Genomic DNA, 14147 nt, shown 5'->3' on the forward strand with positions numbered 1-14147 from the left:
AACCACTACAATGTGGTCTACATGAACCCAGCAGAGAGTAACCACTACAATGTGATCTACATGAACCCAGCAGAGAGTAACCACTACAATGTGGTCTACATGAACCCAGCAGAGAGTAACCACTACAATGTGGTCTACATGAACCCAGCAGAGAGTAACCACTACAATGTGGTCTACATGAACCCAGCAGAGAGTAACCACTACAATGAGGTCTACATGAACCCAGCAGAGAGTAACCACTACAATGTGGTCTACATGAACCCAGCAGAGAGTAACCACTACAATGAGGTCTACATGAACCCAGCAGAGAGTAACCACTACAATGTGGTCTACATGAACCCAGCAGAGAGTAACCACTACAATGTGGTCTACATGAACCCAGCAGAGAGTAACCACTACAATGTGGTCTACATGAACCCAGCAGAGAGTAACCACTACAATGTGGTCTACATGAACCCAGCAGAGAGTAACCACTACAATGAGGTCTACATGAACCCAGCAGAGAGTAACCACTACAATGTGGTCTACATGAACCCAGCAGAGAGTAACCACTACAATGAGGTCTACATGAACCCAGCAGAGAGTAACCACTACAATGAGGTCTACATGAACCCAGCAGAGAGTAACCACTACAATGAGGTCTACATGAACCCAGCAGAGAGTAACCACTACAATGTGATCAGCATGAACCTAGCAGAGAGTAACCACTACAATGTGGTCTACATGAACCCAGCAGAGAGTAACCACTACAATGTGGTCTACATGAACCCAGCAGAGAGTAACCACTACAATGTGGTCTACATGAACCCAGCAGAGAGTAACCACTACAATGTGGTCTACATGAACCCAGCACAGAGTAACCACTACAATGTGGTCTACATGAACCCAGCACAGAGTAACCACTACAATGTGGTCTACATGAACCCAGCAGAGAGTAACCACTACAATGTGGTCTACATGAACCCAGCAGAGAGTAACCACTACAATGTGGTCTACATGAACCCAGCAGAGAGTAACCACTACAATGTGGTCTACATGAACCCAGCAGAGAGTAACCACTACAATGTGGTCTACATGAACCCAGCAGAGAGTAACCACTACAATGTGGTCTACATGAACCCAGCAGAGAGTAACCACTACAATGTGATCTACATGAACCCAGCAGAGAGTAACCACTACAATGTGATCAGCATGAACCCAGCAGAGAGTAACCACTACAATGTGGTCTACATGAACCCAGCAGAGAGTAACCACTACAATGAGGTCTACATGAACCCAGCAGAGAGTAACCACTACAATGTGATCAGCATGAACCTAGCAGAGAGTAACCACTACAATGTGATCTACATGAACCCAGCAGAGAGTAACCACTACAATGTGATCAGCATGAACCCAGCAGAGAGTAACCACTACAATGAGGTCTACATGAACCCAGCAGAGAGTAACCACTACAATGTGATCTACATGAACCCAGCAGATAGTAACCACTACAATGTGATCAGCATGAACCCAGCAGAGAGTAACCACTACAATGAGGTCTACATGAACCCAGCAGAGAGTAACCACTACAATGTGATCAGCATGAACCCAGCAGATAGTAACCACTACAATGTGGTCTACATGAACCCAGCAGAGAGTAACCACTATAATGTCATATATCACATGAAAGGAAAGCTGCCAAACCACTGAAATGCGGTGGATGTATGAAGGGACCACAGCTCAAGCGGTGTAGTACGGTGTCTTGGTGGTGAATGGGGCCCAACGTTGTAAAGTCTTGTGTGTTTTGGATTAGCACCAGTGTGTTGTGAAGAGGCCAGAGAAACAATGTATGAATGCACAAACACTCAGGACAGGGCGAGCCCCAACCTGTCCATAGGAATACCACTCATTACTATAGGACCTCAGAGTTGAGCTCCGTCTCCATCCACTCTAACCCAAACCCAGTGGAGCAGCAGGAATCACCCAGACTAATAGCAGTCCCAGTGCTCCTACACCTACAAAAGGCAGGACCGTCATTTGAGCCAGTTTGCTACAGCAGGAAAACAATCCTGCAGCAACAGGAAATGGGAATTCTTATGTGGATTATAATTAATGGACATTTTTGTATGGTTTGATAAATCTTTTGTTAGGGCAAATTAAGTGTGACATTTGTCACGGTTGTCGTTGGTAAAGGAGGACCAAAATGCCGCAGGTATGTGTATGCTCATCTTGACGTTTAATAAATTCAAAATGAACACCAAAATAACAAAAGAACGAACGATCAACAAACAGTCTGGCAAGGCACAAGGCTAAACACAGAACAATCTCCCACAAATGACAAACACACCCTAATATATGGGACTCTCAATCAAAGGCAAATAGACACCTGCCTTCAACTGAGAGTCCCAACCCCAATTAACCAAACATAGAAACAGACTCACTAGACTAAACATAGAATACATGAATATCAGACAGTGCCCAACAAACCCCGGAATACTTAAATCAAATGCCCCTTCAACAAACACACCACCCCGAACCACATAAAACGAATACCCTCTGCCACGTCCTGACCAAACTACAATGACAATTAACCCTTATACTGGCCAGGACGTGACAATTTCAGAGTAGAAATTACACATTTTAGAAGCCTTTTTAAAACTCAAACACACTACGAGTTTACATGTTCTGAAAATTCTCAGCAACAAAAGAGGATCCTACATCTGCAAACTTAGAATACCCTCAGCGTTTTTGACCCCCTCTAAAAACAAATCTTGAAGAAGCTCCCTGGCTTTTATCTCCACTGGCTAAATGGCAGGCTTTTCATTTCTCTGCTCTAATACCATAATAATTACACATGGAGGGGAGGGGCTGTTTGATGTCGAAGGTAAATGACTGGGGGAATTAAGGAGTTGATAGACAAAGGGTGGAAGCTCAGTTTCCTACAGCACCTTGAACTCAGCTGACGGCCTATCTCAGCAATTCTCTCTGCCACCCTCCTCAGTGAACCCCTTACCCTTCCTCACCTGACCCCACCCTTCTCAGTGACCCCCCCATACTTCCTCACCTGACCCCACCCTTCTTAGTGACCCCCCATACTTCCTCACCTGACCCCACCCTTCTCAGTGACCCCCCCCATACTTCCTCACCTGATCCCACCCTTCTCAGTGACCCCCCCATACTTCCTCACCTGACCCCACCCTTCTCAGTGACCCCCCCATACTTCCTCACCTGACCCCACCCTTCCCAGTGACCCCCCATCCTTCCTCACCTGAACCCACTCTCCTTAGTGACCCCCCTTACCCTTCCTCACCTGACCCCACCCTTTTCAGTGACCCCCCCATACTTCCTCACCTGACCCCACCCTTCTTAGTGACCCCCCATACTTCCTCACCTGACCCCACCCTTCTCAGTGACCCCCCCATACTTCCTCACCTGACCCCACCCTTCTCAGTGACCCCCCCATACTTCCTCACCTGACCCCACCCTTCTCAGTGACCCCCCCATACTTCCTCACCTGACCCCACCCTTCCCAGTGACCCCCCATCCTTCCTCACCTGAACCCACTCTCCTTAGTGACCCCCCTTACCCTTCCTCACCTGACCCCACCCTTCTCAGTGACCCCCCCATACTTCCTCACCTGACCCCACCCTTCTCAGTGACCCCCCCATCCTTCCTCACCTGAACCCACCCTCCTTAGTGACCCCCCTTACCCTTCCTCACCTGACCCCACCCTCCTTAGTGACCCCCTCACCCTTTCTCACCCAACCCCACCCTCCTTAGTGACCCCCTCACCCTTCCTCACCCAACCCCACCCTCCTTAGTGACCCCCCTCACCCTTCCTCACCCAACCCCACCCTTCTCAGTGACCCCCCCATACTTCCTCACCTGACCCCACCCTTCTCAGTGACCCCCCCATACTTCCTCACCTGAACCCACCCTCCTTAGTGACCCCCCTTACCCTTCCTCACCTGACCCCACCCTCCTTAGTCACCCCCCTCACCCTTCCTCACCTGACCCCACCCTCCTTAGTCACCCCCCTTACCCTTCCTCACCCAACCCCACCCTCCTTAGTGACCCCCCTCACCCTTCCTCACCCAACCTCACCCTCCTCAGTGACCCCCCTCACCCTTCCTCACCCAACCCCACCCTTCTTAGTGACCCCCCTCACCCTTCCTCACCCAACCCCACCCTCCTTAGTGACCCCCCTCACCCTTCTTCACCCAACCCCACCCTTCTCAGTGACCCCCCCATACTTCCTCACCTGACCCCACCCTTCTCAGTGACCCCCCATACTTCCTCACCTGACCCCACCCTCCCCAGTGACCCCCTTACCATTCCTCACCTGACCCCACCCTTCTCAGTGACCCCCCCATACTTCCTCACCTGACCCCACCCTTCTCAGTGACACCCCCATCCTTCCTCACCTGACCCCACCCTCCTTAGTGATCCCCCTCACCCTTCCTCACCTGACCCCACCCTCCTTAGTGACCCCCCTCACCCTTCCTCACCTGACCCCACCCTCCCTAGTGACCCCCCTCACCCTTCCTCACCCAACCCCACCCCCTCTCACCACAAGAGAGCAAGACTGAGACAGTACAGCCAGCGAACCCTTTTAGGAAGTGAAAGAAGCAAAAGCACCTTTCTACCAACAAAACCCACCAATGTTTATCTAAACCCACACAACAAATTACAATAGACTGCTGCATACGCTACACGTTTCCCCCTACAGCAAGCTGTTGGAACTTCCAACACATCAAACGCCTCATAGCAAAGAACAGGTGTGATACAGACATTTACTAGTTAAAAAGTAACTTTCCTAATCAGAAATAATCCTCAATCTGACTAATCTTTCCGATCCCTGGCCGGCATGACTTGGTTCTAGAAGTTTGGTTGTTGATGATTCTAACTCTGGGTGACATAGTATGGTATGCCGAGGGAGACATTTCCAACCTGTACAGTTAAACCGGTCACAGGTCAATTGCGCCGCCATCGGTACAGGCATGCAAAGCACCCTGGGACGGTCTGGATGTCATGCACTGCATATTTGTGTCACACACACTCCCACAGGGTGTGTTATGTGTGTGGTGTTATGTGTCCTGTGGTCCTGTTTGGTGCACCGTGGAATAGTTTTGTGGTGAGTGTGTAGCGTGTTATAGTTGTGTGGTGAGTCAGGATATATGTGTGTGTGTGTGTGTGTGTGTGTATGTGTGTGTGTGTGTGTGTGTGCGTGACAGTGTCCCACAGAGAAACCTGCTATTATTAGACAAACGAGCCAGGGGGAGGGAGGGAGAGAGAGGGGAAGATAGAAGAGGTAGGAGAGAGAGAGGCGTACTGCACTAAAGTTTAGGGGAGTGCTGTTCTATTCAGCCACTGCAGGGGTGTCCTGGACCTGGACTGGTTGCCGTGGAGGCGGAGACAACAGTGTTTCATACTGTCCTATATGTACAGACTAAAGGGCCAGGGGTGGGCACTGGAAGAGCTAAGAACAGGAACTCACTTAGCTACAATCAAGGCACCACCCACTGCTGTATTCCGCCTCCTACGTGAGGTACCAGGCCTTTCATTAGCTGGCTTTGGCTTTTAGTACAGACACCTGTTTAGTCTCAGACACACAGTCTACACAGTGGCATCATGAAAGACTGGGCTCAAAAACACACAGCCACACAGCCCGGAGAACAACTGTCTGAAAGACAAGGTGAAGAGTGGATGGAGGGAGGAGGGGTGGAGAGGACAGGGTAGTGGAACTGGAGATCTGAGGTTTAAAGGAAAAAGGGAGGGTCGCTGGAGAGAGGAAGGGATGGAGCTGGATAGAGTGAAGGATGGTGCAGAGCGAGGGAGTAATGGAGCACAAGAGAGGGAGGGATGCAGAGAAAATGAGGGATGGGTGTAGATAGAGGGAGGGGTGTTGCTGAACACCAGCCAAGTAAACTCAGAGAGGCAGAGATTCAGATTGGGGAGATAAAGAGGGGGATTTTTGATGTAGAAAAAAAGAGAGAGAGAATATTGCCGATAGAGGGAGAGATAACAAAAAAAGATGAGGAGTGAGAGGCAGTGGTGAGGGAGAGCAATAGATAAGTAGAGAGAGAGAGAGGCATGGCCAAATGGGCACACCCCACCCTACAAGGCCAAACAGCAGAGACGGACTCAACATGTATGCAGCCTTGTAACCTTTTTATCCATAAGAGACAAGAGAACAGTGGTGAGGGAGAGCAATAGATAAGTAGAGAGAGAGAGAGGCATGGCCAAATGGGCACACCCCACCCTACAAGGCCAAACAGCAGAGACGGACTCAACATGTATGCAGCCTTGTAACCTTTTTATCCATAAGAGACAAGAGAACAGTGGAGTGGAAAAACTAAATGATAGCGTTTGAAAGCATGAGACTTTGCTCAAATCTGGGGCAGATAATACAAACTATAAATACATCATAAGGTTTATGTAATCTACCTGTAAGGTTGTGAGTAGGCCTACCCTAAATCCATTTAATTCATAAAGGCCCATATATTAATGAATCTAAAAAAAACACTCTGTAGTGTTCGAGGCGCACCACCCCCCAGCATTCTGAACAGCTAGATCATTGATCATAGACCACAGACAGCGGCCATCCCGGCAGCGACCTGCTGAGGCTCAGCTTCAGGCTACTGCAGTCCGTTGTGCGCTCAGAAGTGCACTCCACTGCCGAGCAGAGGGTCTGGGTTAACCTCTAAAACATCTCACGAATTTAACATGATCCGTCTTATCACTCCGTTTAAAATGGCCTGCACAGCAAAGAGTTGGCCTACATGTAAGTATTTTTTCTCTAATAGTTTAAAAATAGCTTAGTGACAAAAATGCCGAGATTTTCAGTCTCGATTTACACCTGTTATTTCGGCACAGTCTGGCACTCATGAACAGGTTGTTTTCACATAAAGCGGGTGACAAGAACAAATTGCCAAAGCAAACAAAACATGCACAAGGTACATTAAAGTTGTATAACCCACTAATGCATTTCAAACACTTTCGTAATGTGATACGCAGTCCATAGCCTACTATGATATAACGCACTGCGATAGTTGAAGATAAAACAACGGTGCAGTCAATGAAGACATGTACAGCCTCCAGCCAAGAGGAACGAGCAGCATTGGGCTAAAACAATATTTACTTTCTAATATAAACTAGACAGGGACGCGTGAAATCGAAGTGTCTTACCTTGCAATGAAAAGCAAAGCAGCAAGGTGCACAAGAGAGAAGTGCGTCCAAATGTAACCATCCCGTCCATGGCTCGATCTGTAACTTTTACAGATGTATTTAGCTGTGTTTCTTTAGGTGTTTCTGTCGTTATATATTTGTGGCAGCAGCAAGTCTTCAGTCGTCCAGAGTTGTTTCTCCCTCGCCCTCTCTCTATCTCTCGGTCTCTCTCAATAAAGCGAGCGCTATCCCGCCCTCTCTCTCACAGCGAGAAATCTGATGCGGGTGGCAGTCTTGGTTGATGTATTTCCACAAAAGGTGACCCCACGCCCCTCCTCGCTCTCTCTCTCCCGCTACAACTCAGTTGCCCTGAAAAGACTTGCTTGACTATTCAACTATGCCTACATCGTTGTAGGCGGTTTTTGAAAAGTTCAAATAGATTTTCAAAAACAACATTAACACCGAAGTGGAAAGTAAAAACTCTTGCCCACTCCAGCCACTATTTCTTGTTCCTTAGCCTTCAACATCTATGATTAGGTTATTACAGATAATACATTAACAATATAGCCTAATTATATATATTTTTATTTTCATTCCTAACCAACAATAGGCACTATAATACACAGCCTACTACCTTGGCTGTGGATAAAATCAGATTCAGTATCATATAGTTGAAAATATCCAGTTTGTTCATATTATGAATTTCTCATAGCCAACACACAAAAGTCTCCCTAGCCCAGCATAGCCTACACACAATAGTCTCCCTAGCCCAGCATAGCCTACACACAATAGTCTCCCTAGCCCAGCATAGCCTACACACAAAAGTCTCCCTAGCCCAGCATAGCCTACACACAATAGTCTCCCTAGCCCGGCATAGCCTACACACAATAGTCTCCCTAGCCCAGCATAGCCTACACACAATAGTCTCCCTAGCCCAGCATAGCCTACACACAATAGTCTCCCTAGCCCGGCATAGCCTACACACAATAGTCTCCCTAGCCCGGCATAGCCTACACACAATAGTCTCCCTAGCCCAGCATAGCCTACACACAATAGTCTCCCTAGCCCGGCATAGCCTACACACAATAGTCTCCCTAGCCCGGCATAGCCTACACACAATAGTCTCCCTAGCCCAGCATAGCCTACACACAATAGTCTCCCTAGCCCGGCATAGCCTACACACAATAGTCTCCCTAGCCCGGCATAGCCTACACACAATAGTCTCCCTAGCCCGGCATAGCCTACACACAATAGTCTCCCTAGCCCGGCATAGCCTACACACAATAGTCTCCCTAGCCCGGCATAGCCTACACACAATAGTCTCCCTAGCCCGGCATAGCCTACACACAATAGTCTCCCTAGCCCGGCATAGCCTACACACAATAGTCTCCCTAGCCCGGCATAGCCTACACACAATAGTCTCCCTAGCCCGGCATAGCCTACACACAATAGTCTCCCTAGCCCGGCATAGCCTACACACAATAGTCTCCCTAGCCCGGCATAGCCTACACACAATAGTCTCCCTAGCCCAGCATAGCCTACACACAAAAGTCTCCCTAGCCCAGCATAGCCTACACACAATAGTCTCCCTAGCCCAGCATAGCCTACACACAAAAGTCTCCCTAGCCCAGCATAGCCTACACACAATAGTCTCCCTAGCCCAGCATAGCCTACACACAATAGTCTCCCTAGCCCAGCATAGCCTACACACAAAAGTCTCCCTAGCCCAGCATAGCCTACACACAATAGTCTCCCTAGCCCAGCATAGCCTACACACAATAGTCTCCCTAGCCCAGCATAGCCTACACACAATAGTCTCCCTAGCCCAGCATAGCCTACTGTGGGTGGAATCATCACTGACCCCGCTAACAGACAATAACAACCCAGCAGACTAGTCTAGTATACTTACATCATTCATTCCTAGACATGTAATCCAATCTCCTTCAGGTATTTTGCTTACTAACCCCCTATAGGCAATTCATGGATATGGAGGGATAAGTGGCTTAAAACAATATCATTCCAACTTGAATTCACTGAGTGGGTATTCTGTGACCTGGAGTTGGTTTTGGTTCAATCCACTATAAACTGGGAGGTTAGGAAGTATATACAAAGTCGCTGAACTACGAGACGGAGTAGTCAGTGTACTGCGGAGACTTAAATAACCAGGAGTTTCTACTGGTAATACTTGTTCCACACAGAGCACTTGTCTTTTAACACACATTGCAGGGCAGTTGGGCCAAAACAGCTGTCCGATATTTTTTTGCCACTGTGGAAGTGGAGATGGGATACGCTTCACTCACACACATCACTCACACAACAACAGGGAGGGGTCTGCAATCTGATGTGCACAGTAGGCCACACACACACACACACACACACACACACACACACACACACACACACACGTGTAGTTACACCACTGATCCACTGAGAGACACTGGGAGCAGTTTATACTTACAGGGTGATGGGACAGCTACAGTTGAAGTCAGAAGTTTCCATACACTTAGGTTGGAGTCATTAAAACTTGTTTTTCAACCACTCCACAAATTTCTTGTTAACAAACTATTGTTTTGGCAAGTCGGTAAGGACATCTACATTGTGCAAGACACAAGTAATGTTTCCAACAATTGTTTACAGTGTCACGACTTCCACCGAAGTCGATGCCCCTCCTTGTTCGGGCGGTGCTCGGCGGTTGACGTCACCGGTCTTCTAGCCATTATTGATCCATTTTTCATTTTCCATTGGTTTTGTCTTGTCTTCCTACACACCTGGTTCCAATCCCATTCATTACATGTTGTGTATTTAACCCTCTGTTTCCCCTCATGTCCTTGTCAGAGATTGTTTGTTGTTATGTGCTGGTGTTGTTGGATTGGTGCGCGACGGGTTATTGTACCCATGTTTATTTTATTATGTACTTTGGTTTTGGAGTTTGTTTTTAACTTTATTAAACTACTCCAGTTACACCAAGTTTGTTTCTCCTGCGCCTGACTTCCCTGCCACCTATACACACAACGTGACATACAGACAGATCATTTCACTTATAATTCACTGTATCACAATTCCAGTGGGTCAGAAGTTTACATACACTAAGTTGACTGTGCCTTTAAACAGCTTGGAAAATTCCAGAAAATGACGTCATGGCTTTAGAAGCTTCTGATAGGCTAATTGACATCATTTGAGTCAATTGGAAGTGTACCTGTGGATGTTTTTCAAGACCTACCTTCAAACTCAGTGTCTCTTTGCTTGTCATCATGGGAAAATTAAAAGAAATCAGCCAAGACCTCAGAAAAAATTGGAGACCTCCACAAGTCTGGATCATCCTTGGGAGCAATTTCCAAACGCCTGAAGGTACCACGTTCATCTGTACAAACAATAGTACGCAAGTATAAACACCATGGGACCACACAGCTGTCATACCGCTCAGGAAGGAGACGCGTTCTGCCTCCTAGAGATGAACGTACTTTGGTGTGAAAAGTGCAAATCAATCCCAAAACAACAGCAAAGGACCTTGTGAAGATGTTGGAGGAAAAAGGTACAAAAGTATCTATTTCCACAGTTAAACGAGACCTATATCGACATAACCTGAAAGGCCGCTCAGCAAGGAAGAAGCCATTGCTCCAAAACCGTCATAAAAAAGCCAGACCACGATTTGCAACTGCACATGGGGACAAAGATTGTACTTTTTGGAGAAATGTCCTCTGGTCGGATGAAACAAAAATATAACTATTTGGCCATAATGACCACCGTTATATTTGGTGGAAAAAGGGGGAGGCTTGCAAGCCTGAGAACACCATCCCAACCATGAAGCACGGGGGGGCAGCATCATGTTGTGGGGGTGCTTTGCTGCAGGAGGGACTGGTGCACTTCATAAAATTGATGGCATCATGATGAAGGAAAATTATGTGGATATATTGAAGCAACATCTCAAGACATCAGTCAGGAAGTTAAAGCTTTGTCGCAAATGGGTCTTCCAAATGGACAATGACCCCAAGCATACTTCCAAAGTTGTGGCAAAATGGCTTAAGGACAACAAAGTCAAGGTATTGGAGTGGCCATCACAAAGCCCTGACCTCAATCCCATAAAAAATGTGTGGGCAGAACTGAAAAGGTGTGTGCGAGCAAGTAGGCCTACAAACCTGACTCAGTTACACCAGCTCTGTCAGGAGGAATGGGCCAAAATTCACCCAATTTATTGTGGGAAGCTTGTGGGAGGCTACCCGAAACGTTTGACCTAAGTTAAACAATTTAAAGGCAATGCTACCAAATACTAATTGATTCTATGAACATTTCTGACCCACTGGGAATGTGATGAAAGAAATAAAAGCTGAAATAAATCATTCTCTGTACTATTTTTCCGACATTTCACATTCTTAAAATAAAGTGGTGATCCTAACTGATCTAAGACAGGGAATTTTTACTAGGATTAAATGTCAGGAATTGTGAAAAACTGGGTTAAATGTATTTGGCTCAGGTGTATATCATTACCATAGTAATACACACACTCTATTCTCGGCCATGACGCCAGAAGGAAAGCACCTTTCCCACACTCTGCACTCAGTAATATCAATATCACTAGTCATCTCAGATATTGACCACTCTGAGTTATCTGTGGCGTGTTGGAGAGTAGTCAGAGAGACAGAGACACAGCAACACAGAGATAGGCTCAGCCTAGACCTAGAGGCTCTGATGTAAGGACTGTAGTTTCAAATCAAATTAAATGTTATTGGTCACATACACATGGTTAACAGATGTTAATGCGAGTGTTACGACATGCTTGTGCTGAGCTGAGCTGATGTCAGGGTGAAGGGGAGTAGTAGGTAACCTAGTGATTTACTATGTCATTACCTAATGGACTCCTGCAGGACGGGAGAGAAGAGGATAGCATTCTGGTGCACAGCCTCTCTCTGACCCCTTTCTAAGCCCCTCACTATACAGAGGTGGTCAGCTTGGGTGACTGCCTTACTCACTGGTGTGGTTCACCTTTGGTTTGAACTTGTGTAATACTATAGTCTATGTAGCTTCTGCTATACACCAATGGGACCTGACACCTTTTATGCACAGCTTTCTATTCCGCGGGGGACTGGGGATACCAGAATACTAGGACACAGAGAGAATATTAGGTGATGGTGAAACTTCAGGGTAAAGCTGGGGGATAAGGACAAGGGTATAGTCGGAGGTAATACAAAGGAAAGAAGGGATAAAATGAAAAAATAATGAAGAGAGGATATAAGAGGTGGTGGGGGGTTCTTTAATTCCAGAGGATAGTTAACATATAGCCTCGGGGAAAGACAGGAATATGTAGGCTAAGAGAAATTAGGAAATGAGAGAGCAGACTATAAGCTCAGGTGAATTCTTATGTCTTCCTTTAGTATTATAGGATAGATGACATCTGACAAAATCATCTCCCTTCTTATTCATCTATTCACCACCAGTCCCTCTCTTTCCCTCCCTTCCCCCCTCTCTCCCTCTCTCATCTCTGGTCTTGGCACAGACCTAACGGAGGATCACTCAGCTCTTTTCCAGGCAGTGATACTGTCTACTATGACTCACATTAACCAGAAGCCCTCTAATACTGTTAATGTACTCAGAATTGAAACAAGAGCACTACGTGATCAGCTGTACCAACCTGTACCAACTCCCTGTCAGGTACTCTCAGAAGAAAAGAGTACTATTGTCACGGTTGTCGTAAGGAGAGGACCAAAATGCAGCAGGGAAGTGTGTACTCATCTTCTTTATTATGGACAAAGAAGGAAAAACCAAAATAAACACGTATACAAAAAACACCAACGAACTAGACAGTCTTGTCAGACGCGCGCGCGCGCGCGTGCGCACGCACGCACGCACACACACACACACACACACACACACACACACACACACACACACACACACACACACACACACACACACACACACACACACAGCAAAACAAGAAACAATCTCCCACAAACACTAAACCAAACACATACCCATATATAGGACTCTCAATCAGAGGCAACTAGAAAACACCTGCCTCCAATTGAGAGTCCAACCCCAATTAACTAGACATAGATATACAACTAACCAGAAAGAACATAGAAATACTAACACAGAACATAACCCGGAACTAACTAACCAAACACCCTACTAAATAAACCACCACCCCGAACCACATAAACAAAATACCCTCTGCCACGTCCTGACCAAACTACAATTACAAATAATCCCTAATACTGGTCAGGACGTGACAATTATGTAGAACCATTTGTCCCCGATGGAGAACCCTCTAAAAAAAGTTTCCAGATAGAACCCTTTCAGTTTAGATAAAAACCATTTTTGGTTCCAAATAGCACCCTTTCAAAGATTTTATTTGGAACCAGAGGATCTTTGTGGAACCAAAAAGGGTTCAATATGATATGGTTAGACTTATGTTGAGACTTACATTAAGTGCATTCCACTAAAGTCGGCGAGACAACCACATATTACATAGTATTTAAATATTTTTCTCTCATTTACATACAGTCAATTCTATCCCCTGAGTGCCAGTTTAAACAGTCAACCCATAGGAAGAGTGGTGTGGAATGGGAAAGTTGGGAGTTGATGATGCTGGTTAACCATTAATAGCTATTTGTGTCCCGGGGTCACAGTTTCAGTCTGACTGTCTATCTTTATGTGAGATGCCCAGCACAATGCTGCCTACTCTGACAGTAGATCCATGGGAGGGAATCTGACATTTCCACAGCAGCTTACTGGGCTGCCAAGCAGGATGTGTTACAAGACAATAGGACTACTTACTAGTCACAGGCTGTGGGTCTACAGTCAGACCATGGTCCAATGGGGGTGTCATACAGTGGGTCATCTTGTATGGTCATGTTGTGGTTATACCTGTAACAGTAAAGAAAAACATGGGATCATCAAACAGTGAGTGTGCATGACTACAGTATTCTATAGCAGGCCTATTGTTCCCACAGGGATGGTGTGTTTAGGTTGAACACTATAGGCTCTAGGTGTGTTTAGGCTGA

At 46.6% G+C, this 14147-nt stretch overlaps 1 protein-coding gene across 2 annotated transcripts in view; it reads right to left on the minus strand.

Annotated features, from left to right (window-relative positions):
• bcam (basal cell adhesion molecule (Lutheran blood group)) overlaps window positions 1–7434 on the minus strand; it is a 93522-nt gene extending 86088 nt beyond the window's left edge. For both annotated transcript variants that reach the window (XM_029738288.1, XM_029738287.1), the window contains exon 1: window positions 7168–7434. In XM_029738288.1, the coding sequence (XP_029594148.1) occupies window positions 7168–7237 (70 nt within the window). In that variant the 5' untranslated portion in view covers window positions 7238–7434. The remainder of the gene's footprint in view (window positions 1–7167) is intronic.
• Window positions 7435–14147: the final 6713 nt, after the last annotated feature.

The sequence above is a fragment of the Salmo trutta genome, chromosome 37 (genome assembly GCF_901001165.1).
Source record: "Salmo trutta chromosome 37, fSalTru1.1, whole genome shotgun sequence".
In the NCBI taxonomy this organism is placed as follows: Eukaryota; Metazoa; Chordata; class Actinopteri; order Salmoniformes; family Salmonidae; genus Salmo; species Salmo trutta.